At 34.8% G+C, this 18,064-nt stretch overlaps 1 protein-coding gene across 1 annotated transcript in view; it reads right to left on the bottom strand.

The window, feature by feature from the left end:
* Positions 1-10,304: 10,304 nt before the first annotated feature.
* LOC149559251 (spindle/kinetochore-associated protein) overlaps positions 10,305-18,064 on the bottom strand; it is a 188,996-nt gene continuing 181,236 nt past the window's right edge. Inside the window, exon 6 of the mRNA XM_089833178.1 lies at positions 10,305-10,853. Coding sequence (XP_089689304.1) covers positions 10,756-10,853 — 98 coding nt within the window. The 3' untranslated portion in view covers positions 10,305-10,755. The remainder of the gene's footprint in view (positions 10,854-18,064) is intronic.

Here is an 18,064-nt window from a genome sequence, read left to right as displayed (position 1 = left end):
GCATATGAAATTTTTTCTTGCTCAAGGGAGGTCATGTTCTTATGATGTTGAGAGCAAAGGTGACTCTGATGTGCCCTTTAGGTACAAACATCTACAAAAACAATTGGTCCCCGATGAACTTCCTCCAATAAACACTTATTTTTGTGTTGGAGACAGGATATATCGCATAGCACCATCCTCATTACATGGTTTGGGCCTATTTTCCATGGATGGCATAAAGGTCTCTTACAACAAGGTTGTTGAATTGATAGAGTATGTCAGACCTTGCTATGATTATAATAGTTGGATGCAGATTATTAGATATTTAAAAAGTATATGTAGGTATGCACTCGCAGAAAATTATATACAGCAAAAATTTAATGAACAAAGTAAAACAGTAGCTATATACATTGACGAAAGGCCAAAGCATTAGGGAAAATTGTAGGTTTTATAAATAGTACATGACCTGTGTCAACTAAGAAGCGACCCAATTGTATATTTGAGGCATATGAGGGAAATCGTGTATTTGTATGTGTGATAAAATAGATATGCAAAGGTGAAGAGCTCATTATTCATTACAAATTGAATCACATAGACACAAACAAAGCCATTATCATGGGCGAGTTGGCATGTACTATGCACATTTAAAATCAACTCCAATCAATGAATCCAACACACCATTAAATTTTTATTTTTATTTTTCTAACTTAGAAAAATAACATGTGTTTTAACATGTCTCAATGATTTTTTTCTAATACAAGGCTACAGTATGGATCAACAGCCACAAGACACACATGGTGGTGATGGTTCTCACAAAACTTCTTCTTCCCAACATGTAAAACTCATTGTTGTTGTACAAATTAGATACAAGAAATATGTTAATACATATTTTTTATTATGTTTTATTCTTCACTACTATTTTGGATTGATTTTAAATATAGTGCTAATAATATTGCTCTCGCAAACAAGTGATGATCAGGAAAAGGGAAAGGAAAAAGTAGTCCACGAGGAGCTGCACGATGAGCATGATGAATTCATTATTGATTTCATGTCAGTTGTTGATCCTGTGGCTATAGTGCAAAAGGTGCTTTGTGTTTTAACAATAACGTTAAAGCATTTGACATCAACTCAACCTCAGACTCTTGAAATACAACAGATAGAGGATGAGTTGATGCACCTAGTTTGTACATATACAGTAAGTATTAATGTAGGTTTTAATTATAACAAAAGTTCAATAACATTTTTTCATAGTATACTCTTTTAATTATGTCATTAGATAAAATGCATGTGTTATTATTATAGAGGATGTTGAGGATGTACAAGGGCGATGCCCGAGAGGATGATACTTCAGGTGGTTCAAGTACATCAAATGTTTTATCCTACACTTGTGTTTTGCTCGAACAATCTCATTTTCCAGATCTGACCATTGATCCTATGTTCACTACGTCACCAAGGAACAGAACCGAAGAGGCAATGTTGATTGTGAATTCGAAAACATGTAGCACAACGACAGATGTGGTGGCATCGCCTATTGGTAAGTAGATTCCTCTTTTTCTCTCTCATTTTTCATGTGTTTATTTCACTTGAACTATTATTTCTTAGGGGCAATTTTGTAATATTGGATTCATTTTATGCAAGAGGCGATGAGGACATTCCTACATGTACCCATGTTAGATGTACAAGAACAATAAAAAAATTGTGATCAATTGCTCATTAGCAATGAAGATGGTCTTCGCCTAAGAGTAGTCCAACTTCCAGGTCCTTTAAAGATTTATCATTTCTTTTACTATATAATCTTATACTCATAATCAAATGCACTAACCTCTCATGCAGTCCCTTGCAATAACTACTAATCCCATTATTATTTTGTAGGGAATAATCTATTTTATGAAAAACTTAATGATGAATGTTTGTGTATATTTGGGCCAACCATATGCACCACGTATCATATTTTAATTTCATTTCTTGATCATGTTTCCTTTGATCAATTTCTTCAAGTAAATTAAAAGTTAGCTTCATTTCATTTATGAATAGCAATTTTTTCTTTTCTTAAAAGGTGGAATTTGCAAATGAAAGAGTTAAAAGGATAAAATGATTGATGCCATGACAACACTTTTTGGACCCAACGTCTTTCAAAGACTTAGACTCCTTGAGAAAATGGACCAAGATTTGAAGTATATTAGGTACAGCTATAGGACCCAAATGAAAAATAACCGTTGTTATGAGCGGCCCCCCTATATTACTATTATTGAGTGAGAGAATCTTAAAAAGGATGTCACTGAAAAATAAACAATAGATGATGGAGAAATGGTACCACCCAGGGAAAGAAGATATGTCATAATATTACGAATGATATTATGTAATAATTACTCTTAATACTTATGTGATCTAACATATTTCAAACTTCACATAGGTTGTCTAACACATCAAACACAACCGAAGCAAGAAAAGAGAAGCATGAGTAGCAGAAGCTCAACTTGGGTGGATATTCAAAACTTGTTGCACGAATTGTAAGTATAAGTGAAAAATTATATGCAAATATTTATAAATTGTAAACAATTTGGTCTTGATGAAATTGATTACAACAAAAAATCCATGATACCAAGAACCAATGTAGGTTATGGAGTTTTAAAAAACAATTTCTGAAGAGGATAAGAAATTAGCCTCTGGACAAGGCTATACAGCCATGGCTGAATGACTCTGAGCAATGAGTGTGCAAGGTTCTTCTACTAGATCTATCGATGTGGTAAATAAGTCCATTGATTTTTATTTGAAATTGAATACTTTAGCAATTATTGCATTTGATATTAAGTTCCAAAAATATAAGTCGTTACATTTTTTTTAAGTAAGGAAACAATGATTATATATTTGTTTAAAACTTTAAAGTGAATATATTTATATGTATTAAAATAAATTACTAACATTTATCAGCATTTCTCTTGTATTTATATGTATATATTGTTGATAAATGCACTAATTATTTACATTGGATTATAGCCTGCCAATCTTGATACATTAGCCAAGTACTGTGGAGGCGTCAAATCGAATGTGGATCGTAGTACTCAAGGTATACATTTTCTATTCGATTTTTTATTCTTGAATTATTAATACAAGTAAACATTTTAAATTGAACTTGGTGTAGAAATACAAATCTAACTAGAATGTGTTAGGATTAAGAAAATATCTTGTAATGTAGTTGCAAGGGATGCAGAGGTTGTTCCTTATGAGTGTGTTGAGGTCCAAGCCGATGGGCAAGATGATGTGGTTGGACAAGGTAAAGAGTGCTACAATGTTCTATAAAATCTTTAAGTCTCAATTTTTTTAAATTTAACCCTTTTATTTGTTATTGCAAAGGACCCACCTTTGCAAAGGACACTAAGTGCACATCCACGGGTGAGAAGAAATATCGATGACGACGTGGATATGCCTCTGCAACAATATAGGGAAGGACAAAAAAAAACAAAATATGATTCATGTGAACTTATATAACTTATTTGATAATGGCTGATGTTTATGTCTAGATGTTTTATTTATGTTCTATTGAATGTGAATGTGAATGTTCTAATGAATCTTATGTTTTAATGTTAATGTGAATGTTCTAATGAAACTTATGTGTTAATGAATGTTATCTTGTGATAATTCATAGATGTTACATTTTATTAATTGAATGAATGAATTTTAGATGTTAATAGGGAGTTTACATGTTGCGGGGTAGGGGGCAGGGGGGGGGGGGGGGGGGGGGGGGAGCAAAATAGGCTTCCACATTCACATGGTTGGCCCTGATTAGTAGAAAATATAAAACTATACTTGAAACCAAGTGAAGCTTAACATTAACCTGTAATTGCATGACAACTAACTATGTGAATCTCTTGGTTTCAAGCAATGCAGAAGGACACCATAGTTCAATATCCAATCTCAATTCATATGCATACAACATCAAGTGGAGCAGAAAAAACCCCAATAGGTTTATATTTTTTTAGAGGTCTTTGATTAAAGCATTTTAAGTTATAGACCATCACGAACATTGTAACTTTGACACTCTTATAGGAAAGGGTAATATCCTTAGCATGCAAGCAAATCAAGTCTTTCTATATGTTGGTTTGTTGAGGACATTCTCTACTCCATAGCAATTGCATGTGCATTCTCGATTCAGAGTGGCATTCACAAGTTTATCAAATCAATGGTATGATGTCATTCACATCTACAATTTTGCATTAGCAAGTTTAGTTAATTTTAAGGTGTTTTGTAGAGTTTAAATTGATAGATTCATGATAAGTTGGTAGTATTCTTTGAATTGTGTCAAATTATGATATTACCATTAGAATTCATGTGTACTTGTTTAAGTCAAACTCATTGATTTATGGAAAAAAAAATTGCAGTGTATGAAGTTTTTGAAAGAATGGATTTCTATGGGATAGCCTCAATTTTAGTGATCTATTTGACTAGGAAATTGCATGAGGGTAGAGTTGAATCTGCTAAGGCAGCTCATGAATGTTACATTTTCTTAATAGAACGAGTGAATTTTAGATGCTAAGGGGGAATTTAGATGTTTCATTTCTGAGTTTATGTTGTATACAGGATAGATGAGATGATGTGTGGAGAAAGAGGGTGGAGAGAGTTAGCCATATCAGGAAACAAGCAAGATAAAATTAGTGGCTTGCTGAATGGAATCATATGGTCCCCAAGAAATGCAACAAATAGATCTGATCTAAATGAAGATGATTGAGCATCTGAGCAAGTACTTCTCTCCTCTTCAAAATCTTGTAGCATTATTCTTTCATATATTATGGCCTATATGGTCAAATTGCATCCAAAAATGTTTTGTACCATGCATTTCAAATATTTTGGGTTCAATGGAATCAGTTGTTTGTTATGCATGAGGTAGTCTTTAAATGCATATCATGGTTACTTGAGGAAAATCAGTGTGCATGGTGCATATGCATCATTACCTTTATCAAAAATGATTTTGACTATTTGAAGAATAAAAACGTGTGGCATATCTTGAATTTAAGGTAAAGTGTCAAGCTTTATGAAATATTTACAATCTAATAAGTTAATAAATATAAATTATATTTAGGGTTTAGACATCTTTTGGGCACTTTTGAAGTGCCTAAACTTGCTTTGATAAATAAGAATTAGAAATAGATGTATAAATACTGAGGGTATCCAAATGCATACATAACACCTTGATATATGTACATCTGTTTGGGTTCTCTCTTTGTTGCATCATGATCCCTACACAACAACAAAATACAAAGACTTGAAATTGGTTGGTAAATTGTGAATAAATAAACAAAAAATACACCCAAAGGCTTTTTTTGTCTTTCTTTACTTCAGAGCTTTTAATTACTTGGAAAAATTGCCATGTATGGTTGAATGGCTCAAGGTCTATGGCTCAGAGGCAAAAATGATCTTAAACCATAATTATTAATAAATAATAGTAAAAATTTAATAATACATAATAGTAAGGTTTCAAAATCTATACTTGAACTTGGCACAACGGCCTCGGTGTGCAAATAGTTCATTCACCTTACAGTGATGGCTTACCCAACAATATGTACGTGTTTGGGAACTCTTTAGGCGATGTTGGCACCAACAACTTCATTCCTAACAGTAATATGACTGTAAAATTTCAACCATATAGTTTCTCTCTTTTTTTCACTATCCAACTAGTCGCTTCACCAATGGCCAGACATCTTTTGATTTCTTAGGTATCTGTTTATCTTCAACATTTCTAATTGAATTTAATGATAAATTGTTTTTGTTATGCCAGAATATGATTCATTCAAGGAAGTAGAATATTAGAGTGTATTTATGTCTTTGACTAACCTCATAATGCTATACCAAATAAGGTTCAAATTTACAAGGTCTTTCTATTTTCATTTTGGGTATATATAATTGTAAAACATAGTAATGAGATTAGGTTATTATACCCTAAATTTATATATATTTTAATTAGAAGATGTTTTGATTAAACAGCTTTGAATAGAAAATTCCATTTATGTCACAGTGAGTATATCATAAAATAAATAAGAACAGATGATAAATTTTGTTAAGAAGAGTTTTTTTTTAAATGTCATCATGAATTCTTTAGTTAATATTGACAAAGACATTAATTTTCATGAAATTCTAGATTTTATAATGGTGTCAAGATTTCTCTCTAAATTTGGTTAGTTAAGTCTTGTTATCAATATTTTGAATTGAACATTTTCTCTTCTCTAAGTATCGGTCAAATACTTCGATGGAAATATTGACAAAAAAATTATCAATGTTTTTCTTTGTATTGATGGTGTACAATTCTAAACAATGTTGTCAGTACTCTCCGTATTTCATGTTGTTTGGTGTTTTTTCGTTTCTTTGTTCTTTTGTAACTTGTCAATACTCCTCCTTCACGTTGATTTTTGTAACGTTTGATTGTAGCGAAATCTTTCTTGGGGCTCCCTCGCTTCCCTCGTCCCTTTCTAAAGCCAAACATAAACTTTTCAACTGGTATAAACTTCACATCAGCAAGTAGTGGACTACTAGATTCAATAGGAGTTGGACAGGTAGTTCTACTCTATATTTCCATTCCAAATTTGGATTTTCATTATACCTCTATTAAATAAAGTGAAATCACATAAACAAATTAAGTTTAGATTATGGTGTTCAATTCAAAGTATAAAAAACCACGTATATATTCATTTCTCCATATCATTTATAGAATATTCAAAAAGAAATATCTAATTAGACTGCTTTGTTCTTGCAGAAGGTCATCGGCATCAGTACCAAGTTCAGTTATTTAAGTATTTTATGGGGACAAGAAAAAACCATGAACATATTGGATCAAAAGAGCTCAAATCCTTCCTTGCCAGCTCCTTATATTGTATATCAGTTGGAGGAAATGATGTCTCCAACTACCTCTCTAATGCTACATTTCATAACACAAAATGTGAAAAAGCCATGAACATATTGGATCAAAAGAGCTCAAATCCTTCATTGCCAACTCCTTATATTGTATATCAACTGGAGGAAATGACATCTCAATTGTGATAAAATCTATGTTTTCCACTGTAATTTGCAAGACCTTTACCATGTTGGGGCAAGAAAGTTCCTTCTATACAATATTTCAGCTATGTGGGATGTACAAGCAATAAATTTTTTTTATTAATTCAGCTATGCCATCACAATTGTGACAACGTGTTCCGATGGATAGCCATCGCTCCCACAGCACAATTGTCGCAACACTGTCAGAACTACGGTGGATAGTTCTAACATTTAGACATCACTTCCACAGCACAATTGTCACACGAATGTCACAATTGCGATATAGGAATGGAAGATTAAGACATCATAATTGCGACACTCTAGTGTCGCAATTGCGTTAATGTCAACTTGACCTCTTGCCCCTTCCTCCAAGTTATGACAATTTTATCTGTCGCAATTGCAATGACGCCCCTTGTCATCGCAATTTGTGACAACTAAACTCCGACGAGAGCCAATTTGTGGTTTTGTCGCTTGGGCGATGGGTGGGCATTGTAATTGCGACAGCCTGTTGTCACAATTTGGGCCCAAATGTAGCAGTGTATGCTTCCATTTCCTTTTCTTTGTATACTGGAATGAGCATATACTAATCAATTACAAGGGGTTTAGCAGTGGTAATATTGAATCCTAGCTTGTGTTGACTATGTTGGTAAGGGATAGAGTTCCCCTTGAAAATAATCTTATTAGTAGGATATCTTGGTAAGGTATACAGTTCCCCTTGAAAATAACCAACTTTCAAATAGGTGAAAGTTGGAAATTGCAAGAAGATGCATCTAAACTAACTTACCCTCTCCTAGGCTTCATCTAATACTCTTATGATTACCATCTCTTTGTCAAATTGACACCTGAAATGTACACAAAATGTAATTGATCCCCCTTGGTGTAAATTCCTAAAAATGTTCCCATGATCGCAACAATGTAGACCAAGCATGAATTCATGTAGAAAGGTGATGATGTTCCCACATTAAGCAATTGTTCACATAATGTTGTGCTTATAAACTCTCCCCAGTAGATGGGTTCCTTGTTATCAAAGATCTAATGTATAAACTTATACATCCATTGTTCAAAATTCCAAGATTCCTTGAGGCCACAAACTCTCTCGAGGAGAGTTACCAAATCCTTAACTTCTAGTTCGAAGTCAATTCTATGTATTGTTTCGGTTCACTCAAAAAAAATAGTTCTCTTATTGTCCAACAAATATGTATCTGTGTGCCTTTGATCATCCAATTTGATTTGATTCCATAGTTTTAACATCTCTTTAGTCATATCTACACATTTTGAATTATGAGGAACTTTTTAAAAAATAGTAATGACATTTAGATCTAGGCTAATGATGACCTTGCCATCTGCATTGTTGATTGTTTTTCTCTTGGGGTTGAAACATCGAATACATCCTAAGACAAACTCGAGTTCTAGGGAAACCATGGGAAAAGCAAACACTAGATGAATATTGCTTCTTTTGACGCATTTCATCTCTCTATTAGCAGGAGCTTTGATTCTTTGTAAGAAATCAACCATGTTTAAATGTCCAATCTTTGTATATGATACTTGATCCAGAGGAGATGAGACAAGAAATGCAGTCATGTGAACCAACTCCTCATAATGGTATTTTATCTTTCCTTTGGATTTTGTTTCCATGTACATGTCATGTGCAACAACACGAAAATTCCAAAGAGTAAATACACCATCTGAAGGGAATGGCTCCATTAAGACATTACTCTTTGATTAGCAAAAGTATATCTATGGGGAACAAGGTGCTCGAAGTATTGATTAGATACTCGTGGAACACATTTAATGGTTTGAAATGATCTGAAAAACATATGTATTTAGACAAATTAGGACTTGGATGAATTACATGTGGGTAAGGATGTGCTTTCATTTGTATGGCCAAGAATGCAAGCTAGGTGCATAGGAATCTATGCAAATGATGACTTTGGTATTTAAAAGAGTGAACTTTTACCAAAATAGATTCTCTAGAGGTGATAACATGTAGTTATTACTTGAGGTAAACATGTAATTGGGTTCAAGGGATGTAATTGCATGTGTGGGAAAACGGATGAAAGATGTATTGGCATGAAAAGATGAAAAGATGAAAGGATGTAGATGCACCAGCATTCTTAGATAGGATTCTTCAACTTTCTCCAACCAAAACAAGCAATCAAACAAACAAGAAAAACAAAGTACAAACTAAAACATACCTCTCACTATTGACTTGAACATGACAAACTTAGCGACGTTCTTCAACATGCAATTTTATTTTTGGAATTTGGAGGATTTTCAAGCATTGGAAATGACAAGATTTCATCTTAATTAAAGACAATGCAAAAGATATGGCATGCCTTTGAACAAATGCACGAAGATGAGCCAAGTAGTGCAACATAATAGCAAAGCAAGCAAGAAATACAAGCAAAGTTGAAATCTTCTACTTACTTGGAGCTCAAAGAGCGAAAAATGAAGGAAAGAAAAGTTGAAATGAACAAATCTTCTCCAAAATTGGGTTCTCCAAGTGCAAATACATGCAACAACTCAATAGCTTTTGACTAATTCAATGTTGCAAATGTAAATCTCCATGCTCAAATACTTCGGCATTTTCACATGTAGAAGGCAAAACGCAAATTACACAACCATGTAATGCAAAATGTTTGTATATAAAATTTGTTGTTGGGACATTTTTGGAAAAAGAAGTGCCCTTCAAATGCTAAATCTGGGTTGTTTTTTATGGCCTTAGCAAAAACGTGAATCTTGAATGCCAAAATATGCATCAAAATACAAAAACGCCTTCTCCATTTACAAACGTATCGGCTGGAAGTGTAGATTTCTGGGCATTTTTGAAAAAAATGTGCTCTTTTAGTGCCAATACATGAGGCATTTTTGCCTTAGGAATGCAAAAACATATTTCACAAGACCATTTGCATGTGTTGGAATGCAAAATTGGAAGTAGAGTGAAGTTTTCATGTAAATGGACTCTTAGAAGTCCATTACATATTTAAAACATGCATTTTCAAGCCAAATTGAACTTTACATATGCATTTGCATGTAAAAATGTAAAAGGACATAGCATTGAGTTTACATATCATTGAGCTTGCACAAGTTAAGTAACTAATTAAGCACATGTATATAAATTTTCTTTGTTAGCCTTTACAGCCTTGCTCTTTTTTCAATTGCCATTAAATCTAAAATGACTTGCTCTTAGATGCTTCCAATCTCCACATGGGCAAAGTACAATTGTTTTAGCGGTTGCTTTTTAAAGATTTAACAAGCAGCCGTAATTAAGTTGCATACATACCTTTAAAAAATATAAAGACTTCTCAAGAATATTATCCATTGTCATTCATTGACCATTGTATAAAGACTTAATTTCAAGAAGATGACCAATTAACAAAATCTTCAAGTATGCATTATAAAGACTTCTCTTAAATGCATCCAATCTCCAACTGGTCAAAGAACACTTGTTTCAGTGGCTTCTTTCTAAGGATTTAACAAGCAGCAATGATTAAGTTGCATGCATACCTTCAAAGAATAATGCTCAAATATGATTGATACCTTGTTTTCTCATTTTACTTCTTAGGGATATATTTTTTAACAGATTGTTCCCCAGAATCCAATGTTACATAATTGACATATTGATATCTTGCAAGTGCTAGAATATTAAGACTCGAGTTCAAGAATATTATCCTTTGTCTTTCATTGGCCACTGTATAAAGGCTTGATTTCAAGAAGATGACCCATTCACATTCTCTTGAAGTATGCATTGATCTACTCTAACGATTGCCATGATTTTTGAATTTTGGAGGAGAATAACTTTTGGTTCAAATCTCGCAGTGCATCAGATCCATTGTTGTGCATCATCTCATCTGAAACAACAAAGGCCGAAAGGTCAATCCTCTCATGCATAGTAATACTATATTTGAACAAATTAAAAAACTGCAGACGAAGTCAAAAAAATTATTTATTTATGACCTTGAATGTATCTACAAAATCAAAATCCAAGAGCAATAAATTAGAGAGGAAGAGACCTAAAAACAATATAAATGGAAAGACAACCAAAAAGTAAATTTGGAGAATGCCAAGAAGGTGCTAATAGATTTTAAGTGTTAACTTTAATGCCAAAATACATGTTGCCAATTTTCTGCATCCATAGATCTAATGGCTTATAAATATTAAAAGACTAAGCAACTAAAGAAGATTTAATGTAGCTACAGGACATAACAAGAAGAAGAGACATAAAGTGGAACAAGGAAAGTCTTGTCAAAAAATTGACTTTGATCTGTACCCAACCAATGTTGATCAAATGAATATACAAAGCAATGAAGATTCTAACCATCCAGCACTAGAAAACGTTCTCTACTTTGCACAATCAGTATAAAGTGATTAAAGTAGACAACATCGTTTTACATTGGTAAGCGAATATTTTTAAAGAAACTTATAATGGTAACTCAATAGAAATTGCAACAGCAACAAAGCACACAAAAATTGGTTTGAAGTGCAACATTCAATCAAAAGAGTTTGTTAAGAAACATTGAGCCAACTAAAATATAAAATTGTCAAATAGGATAACAATACAAGAATTCACAAAATTCAAGAAACCCACATCCCTGATTTGCTAATTAAAAGATTAAATAAATTCAGAATTATAGACTTGGTTACTGTAAAGAATACATCTTAAACTACATCATCTCTGAAAGGATGTAAACCTAAAGCATACCATCTAACTTAAGTAGTGTTGTTGACAACTCTAATGTCGAAATTTATAACTCAAGGCATCATTTGCTAAATTATTATCATTTAATATTTGTTTCTATATGAAGCTCTTTATGTTACCACCATCAATTTGGAAATCTGTAAGGTTGATGATACTGAAGAAGCGAACACGTGTCTTCTATAACATTGCAACTCACTTAAACCCTATAGAGAACCTCGTAAAGTTATAGTATTTGTCCAAGTACTCACAGAACTTGTATAAGTTCACAAATGCAAGAATGTGTAGTAATTGGTAACATGTCATTCATGGAATTATGAATAAAACAAATAAATAACAAAAAACATGGAAACCATAAATTACAAGTCACGGATAACATGCATACACAACATTTTTTCAAACATCACATTGGCCAACGCATAAAGAAACAAGGCTTTAGGCTGGAAACAAAGGCAATTTCTTATTTGTTAAAGAAAAATACAAAAAAGAAACGAGTAATATTGTTTATGCTTTCCAACAACAATCATAGGGATGTGTATAATTCATATTTATAAGTAATATCATCATTATATTGAATTATTGCATTTGATGCCTACAATAGCTATGACAACTTGTATAGCATTGACCCTCTAAATTATCATGGAGAAACAAGGGTAAACATTTCTTTTGTGAAAGATAATGACCCTTTCAACCAATAATATAGCTTCCAATGCTCCAAAAATATTGCTTCCTAGCTCTCAACTACTATTGCGTGAAAAAAAAAATTGCTCGAGAAACTAAGGTCCAAACTTGAGTTTGAACAACGAATTAGAAAACCCGCCAAGGTTGGAGCTAAGCAAAACCCATATGACAAGCGCAAATTGGTAATCTTGTTTGGTGTTTTCAATGAGGTTCATCAAAATAACCACAATTGTCAAGAATGCTTGTAATTGCTTCAAGATAGTACATAAATCCAAGAATCATAATCAAATTCCTAATTTGCAACACTACATTGTTTACAAATGCAAAATGATGGAAGTTGAAATAAAGTTCTCAAAAGAGTTACAAATGCTAGGACACGACTACAAGTGTAAGGAGAATACGTGTCAAATTACTCGAGTATCCCTTGTATTGAGAGCATGGCACACTAACTTTTTCGTGTTTATCACATATCTCAATGTGGTTAGTAGAAAACCAGATTTTAAGGAGTTGTTAAAATTACTTAACAAGAATAGACACTTCATGATGAAAGCTCAAACTCCTCGAGTAATGAAGCCCTCAAATCTTAGTGTGAGGGAGAGCAATTTAACATCAAACATGAGAATTCCTTTCTATAGAGCCAAAGGTGTCTCAATTCTGGGAAAATGGTTTAAGTATACAAAAATGTTTGTAGGATTCCTTTACTGTGAGTCAACCACCAACAAAGGCCATTAAAGAACTCCTAGGGAGACAAAACAAATCCTCATTGCTAGAAACATGGGAAAGCAGCTTCCTAGATGACTATAATGATGAAGATTATCTCTATGTTAGAAATATCCAAGCTTCCACTTCTCACATCTATGCCTTGTATGTTGATCATCATGTATCAAGGCACAACCTCATCTCATCATCTTCACATCGACAAGTTTCAATCCGTAATGGAACATAATATAAGTGCAAGGTGTTGGGGATATTTCAACATTAAAGGCTCTATGTGTTTATAAGCTAAGGAAGAACATCTCATTAGTAAGTTAGTTGCTTAAGCATAACAAGAAGATTGAAATTCATCAACATATTGGTGAGATATTGTCTAATTTGAGACGAGCCCCAATGGTGAAGTTGATGATTGGGAGTCCAAAAAATGTTTCAGTTAATTGATGCCACTCATGAAGGTAAGACCTTGCTATTCTTTGTGTTGATGATGTAGCTTAAGTTGGATTGATTTGAACATGAGGTACATTAGTATGACTGATTATTATAATTGATAATCATTAGACAATTTTTGTGTGTGTGTATATATATATATATAACTATTGTCTAATTATTAATCTTGAATATTAAATTAATGAATAGACATGTCCCTTAGGGCATATCTCTTCTTGTCTTATACGTTGTATAAATGCAAGAGGTCGCTGCACTTGAAAAACACAAACCTTAACAAACAGTGCTATTACACTTGCAGCAATCCTCTGAAAACCAACATGGTGTCAGAGCTATTGACATCTTGGGGATCTTGCAGCAATCCTCTGAAAGCCAACATGGTATCTTAGGGATCTTTTCGACATCTGTATGGTAAGTAGCAGAATACTGCAATTGTTATTTTATGCTGAATGCGGTCTCACACTGTACTTCGAAGATAGTAAACATGTTAAACACTAACATGTGATTGAGTCACACTGAGAATGGAGAAAATGATCTTCAGCATGTTGGGAGGTCGCAGGAGGAAGACATTTCTCCAACAGTGACAGGGAACAATCAGACAAGTCGGCGAAAGCCTTCATTCTGATCTATGGGCATAGTGCAAATACAGGAAGAAGCCTACGAAGGATTCTTTGTACCCCAGGGAATACTACAGGTGCAACACCAATGAGGTGGAATCAATGCAAGTCCTTCAAATAGAACACCAATGCTTTTTGCAACAAGATTATTGTGCACACCAACCAAGCAGAAAGCCAAGACTAAGAGTAGTGTTCGACATGGATGGCACCCTGATCATTCTGGTTATCAGCTTTGCTGCCATGAAAAACAAAGTTCTTGGCGATGATCACCGCTACTTCAAATCTGAAAGCACCTTGCATACTTGTTGAAAGTATTGTCATTGATGTCAAAAGGTTTCATGAGAATGAGATAAGCTACGAGTGAGAACATTATCAATGTGACAGATAAAAATATTATTAAAGAAGAACAACCAAATGATAATAAGATGAGAATACGAAATGGCAATAGTGATGGTGCATGGGAAGCTTTATTTTTTGTTTAATAAGAGCATATGTGAGAGGTGTTTGAGCTAAAGCCAGAAGACAGTATCATTGACAGGAGCAATAGATGTTTATTTAAAACAATAATAGATCGAAAAAAGTGTGTCTATTGTCAAAGAATGATGGTGTACTACACATGTCTGCGGTACATAAAACTGTGATTAGTTTAAGAACAGCAAGGACAGTATACTACATGTATAAAAGACAGAAGAGGACAATACCTACCTTCGACAGAAAGGAGAAGAATAGCATACAAATACATATCAGTTTATATATACAACCAAGTACAGTCCAGCAATAGGCATATGAAGAATAATACACAGGTTCATAAAATAATAAAGCTAAATCGAATATTGTTTCTGCTAATACATATGCAGCCAAAACAATGATAAGAAGCAAAAAATGCATCATAATAAAATATCAAGAACGCATCTACAACCTTTACTATTCAGAATGGAGATAGCAAGCATCAAAAGCAGTCACCGACAATGATGTGGCAATAACAGATAAAGGCAGTGACATAGTTGCAAATTATTAGTTGTGAAGGCAGTAACTATTACATAAACGCACATACACAGGAGTCCATAGAAGAGGAACATTGAATTGGCAATATTAAAATCAGGAGCAGCTTGAAAGGAAATACACCCAGTCAGTATTCTATTTCCCAACCACGTGAATAACATCCCTGGGCTCGGAGTTCCCCTTAGCCGTTGCAGGTCTCGCTCAGCTGTCTTCTACTTTGTCCGAACATTGTGCAATACCCGTAATGCATCCATCTTTTTTGCTTCTGCGGTGGCGACCTTGCTTTCCAATTCAGCCTTTTCTTTGTTCTAGGCTTCCTAGATAGCAACTTTCTCCGCTGCCCACTGTTGTTGAAGACTCTTTCGTTCTAGCCCCCAAGCTTTAGCTAGGTTTTTTTCCTTTTGAAGTTTCAAAAAGATTCCCCGCAAGGCAACCTCCATTGTTGTCAACACCTCTATGAGAGGCGATTGTTCCTGTCCCATGGAGATGATAGAGCTGCCCCTCCATTTTGTAGCCATGTCCTCCTCTAAATAGCCACCCTATTCTAGTAGTCCTCAATCTGTTTAGCAATCAGTTTGCATAAAGGCAGCCAAGGCCTCTACTGTTGTGATGATAGTTTCTGAGCCCTGACTTGCTGCACAATCTTCTGAGTAGACTGCTTCATGGCATGAAGCTCCGTGATGAACAGTTTGGCCTTGAGTGCAAAAGAGGTTGTGTCTGGTGGTTCCCCGTGCTCACTCTGTATCTCTACCTGCTCCTCAACAGCTATCTCTATGGGTGAAGACACCCTGCCTTCTTCCTTGAGTAACCTGTCTGCTTCCTCTAGGACGATATCTGTCTTGGCCACATCCGTACCAGCTACTGTCGTCATGCTACCCTGGGTGTGAATTTTCCCGGTTTTCCCTTCTCCCCCTACTAGCTGTACCACAAGCACAACTGGATGGACTATTTCAAGGCCAAAAGGTGTTTGTAACCTCACTTTATGGGTACACTTTGTTTGGCACCTCAGATCTATGACTTTAGTATGGGAGGTTTGTTCCAGAAGTATAAGTGGCACTATCTTCGGAACTAATATTCTGGAAGCCCCCCATGTCGGAATTTGTTGCCTATCACCTGTTCCTTCCTTGACTCCTGCTTAATTTGGATTGAAATTATCTACTACCTTAATTCTATCGGGATCACTAGGCAATTTCTGGTAGAGTTCAAGAGGTTCTGCTACCCCTACTAGAAGTGGCCCCTCTGTAGGTGGTAAAAATGTCACCGCCTGTGGAGTCCCTTGCAGATGACTCAGGCAAATCTCCGTCTCCTCTGAGTTGGAGGATGAATCCATATCACTGCCTTCTTTTGAACTTCCATCATCCTCTTCCTCTTCTCCTTCTTCGATCACTACTGTTTGTTTCAGTTTCTTTTTATTGGGTTCACCTCCATTGTGAGATCCTACATCCATGGTATCCAGATGGAGCCAGTAGGTCACAACTGGTTTGTAGGGTTCTACTCTGCTAGCCGGTACTAGTGGCCCCCGATGTTCGCTACTCATCTAAGTGCGCACTGCCTCTAAAAACAAAGCCACTGTATGATGAGGCATATAAAAAGCTTTATGTTTCAAATCCATGAATTCTCGAAGTCTATGAGAAAGAAATTTAGCCTAGTTATATGTCTGCCCTTCGTACAATCCATCCACTACAGGTAACATCCACAATGCAATTTTGGAAGTGCGGCTGCCCATAGTGAGCTTGCTCTTGACCAAATCTGCCACATAATGCCATTCATCATTTGCTATGAAAATTTTCTTCAGACCCCTACTGTTCTTCAAGATTCCTTCCCATTCCAAACTTGTAAGATCTTTCTAGCACATTAATTTCAACCATTTCTTCTTTTCTTCTACTGTCATAGAAATTTTTTCAAATTATTGCCCTCTGTTAAAAATTTTGAAAACCCTACTTATTTCTTCTACTGCATAAGAAACTGTCACCTGTTACTGAAAATGTTGTACTATAGATTTATGACATGATTTCTCATACGCTGTGATTAAATTCCATAGTATAGGCTCAAACTATTTTAATCCAAAAATTGGCATAAAAATGATTTTATCTACCTCTGTTGTACATAATTCTTTCTTCATAGGATGGTTTGCCTCTACTTTTTCCCACCAAGTCCTGCACTCGCTTCCCATCACACTTTCAAATGTAATATTCTCAGCAGTGATGGTGATTTTCTGTGCCACTTCCCCATTAATTTTTGTCATCTTCTTTACCTCCTTTGCTTCCAATGCGAAAAATTTCTTCTTTTTGGAGTCAATAATGTTTCCCTTGCTCGGATTTCTAATGCTTAGTTTCACCATTGTGTGTTGTTGTGTTAGTTCCTAGATCTTTTTAACTGGTTGTATATGCCACCTGTACCAACTGTACCAACCGTTCTTACAATGTGACTATTTGCAACAAAGCCCTTCTTCGTTCTCAGAATTGATAGGTACCGTTGCTTGCACTATCTTCTATCATACGACCTGTTGCTGCAATACAGAATTCTTTAGTACAGAAGTTTGTAGTACAAGAGTCTGTCATATGGTCTCTTGCCTAGAATGATGTCACAGTACGGAAGTCTATCGTACGGTCTCTCGTCTAGAATGATGCCGCAATATGGAAGTTTGTCGTACGGTCTCTTGTCTGGAATGATGTCATACATAAGGATGCTGCTGGAAGTGATGTTGTACGGAGTGTTGTCATACAAGCTATCATATGGGAGTTTGCCTTACAAGATGTTGCCATATAGGATGATGGTGTTGTACGGAGTGTTTTCGTACGGGCTATAGTACGAGATTTTGCCTTACATGATGTTACCCTACAGAATGTTTCTGTACGGAAGTCTGTCGTACGAGGGGTTGCCCTTCATTTCTTCATATGGCTAACAT

Source organism: Cupressus sempervirens, chromosome 5 (genome assembly GCF_028749045.1).
Source record: "Cupressus sempervirens isolate cs-2001-9-10 chromosome 5, ASM2874904v1, whole genome shotgun sequence".
NCBI lineage: Eukaryota > Viridiplantae > Streptophyta > Pinopsida > Cupressales > Cupressaceae > Cupressus > Cupressus sempervirens.
The sequence above is the reverse complement of the archived record's forward strand: the minus strand, read 5'-3'. Positions and strand labels throughout refer to the sequence as shown.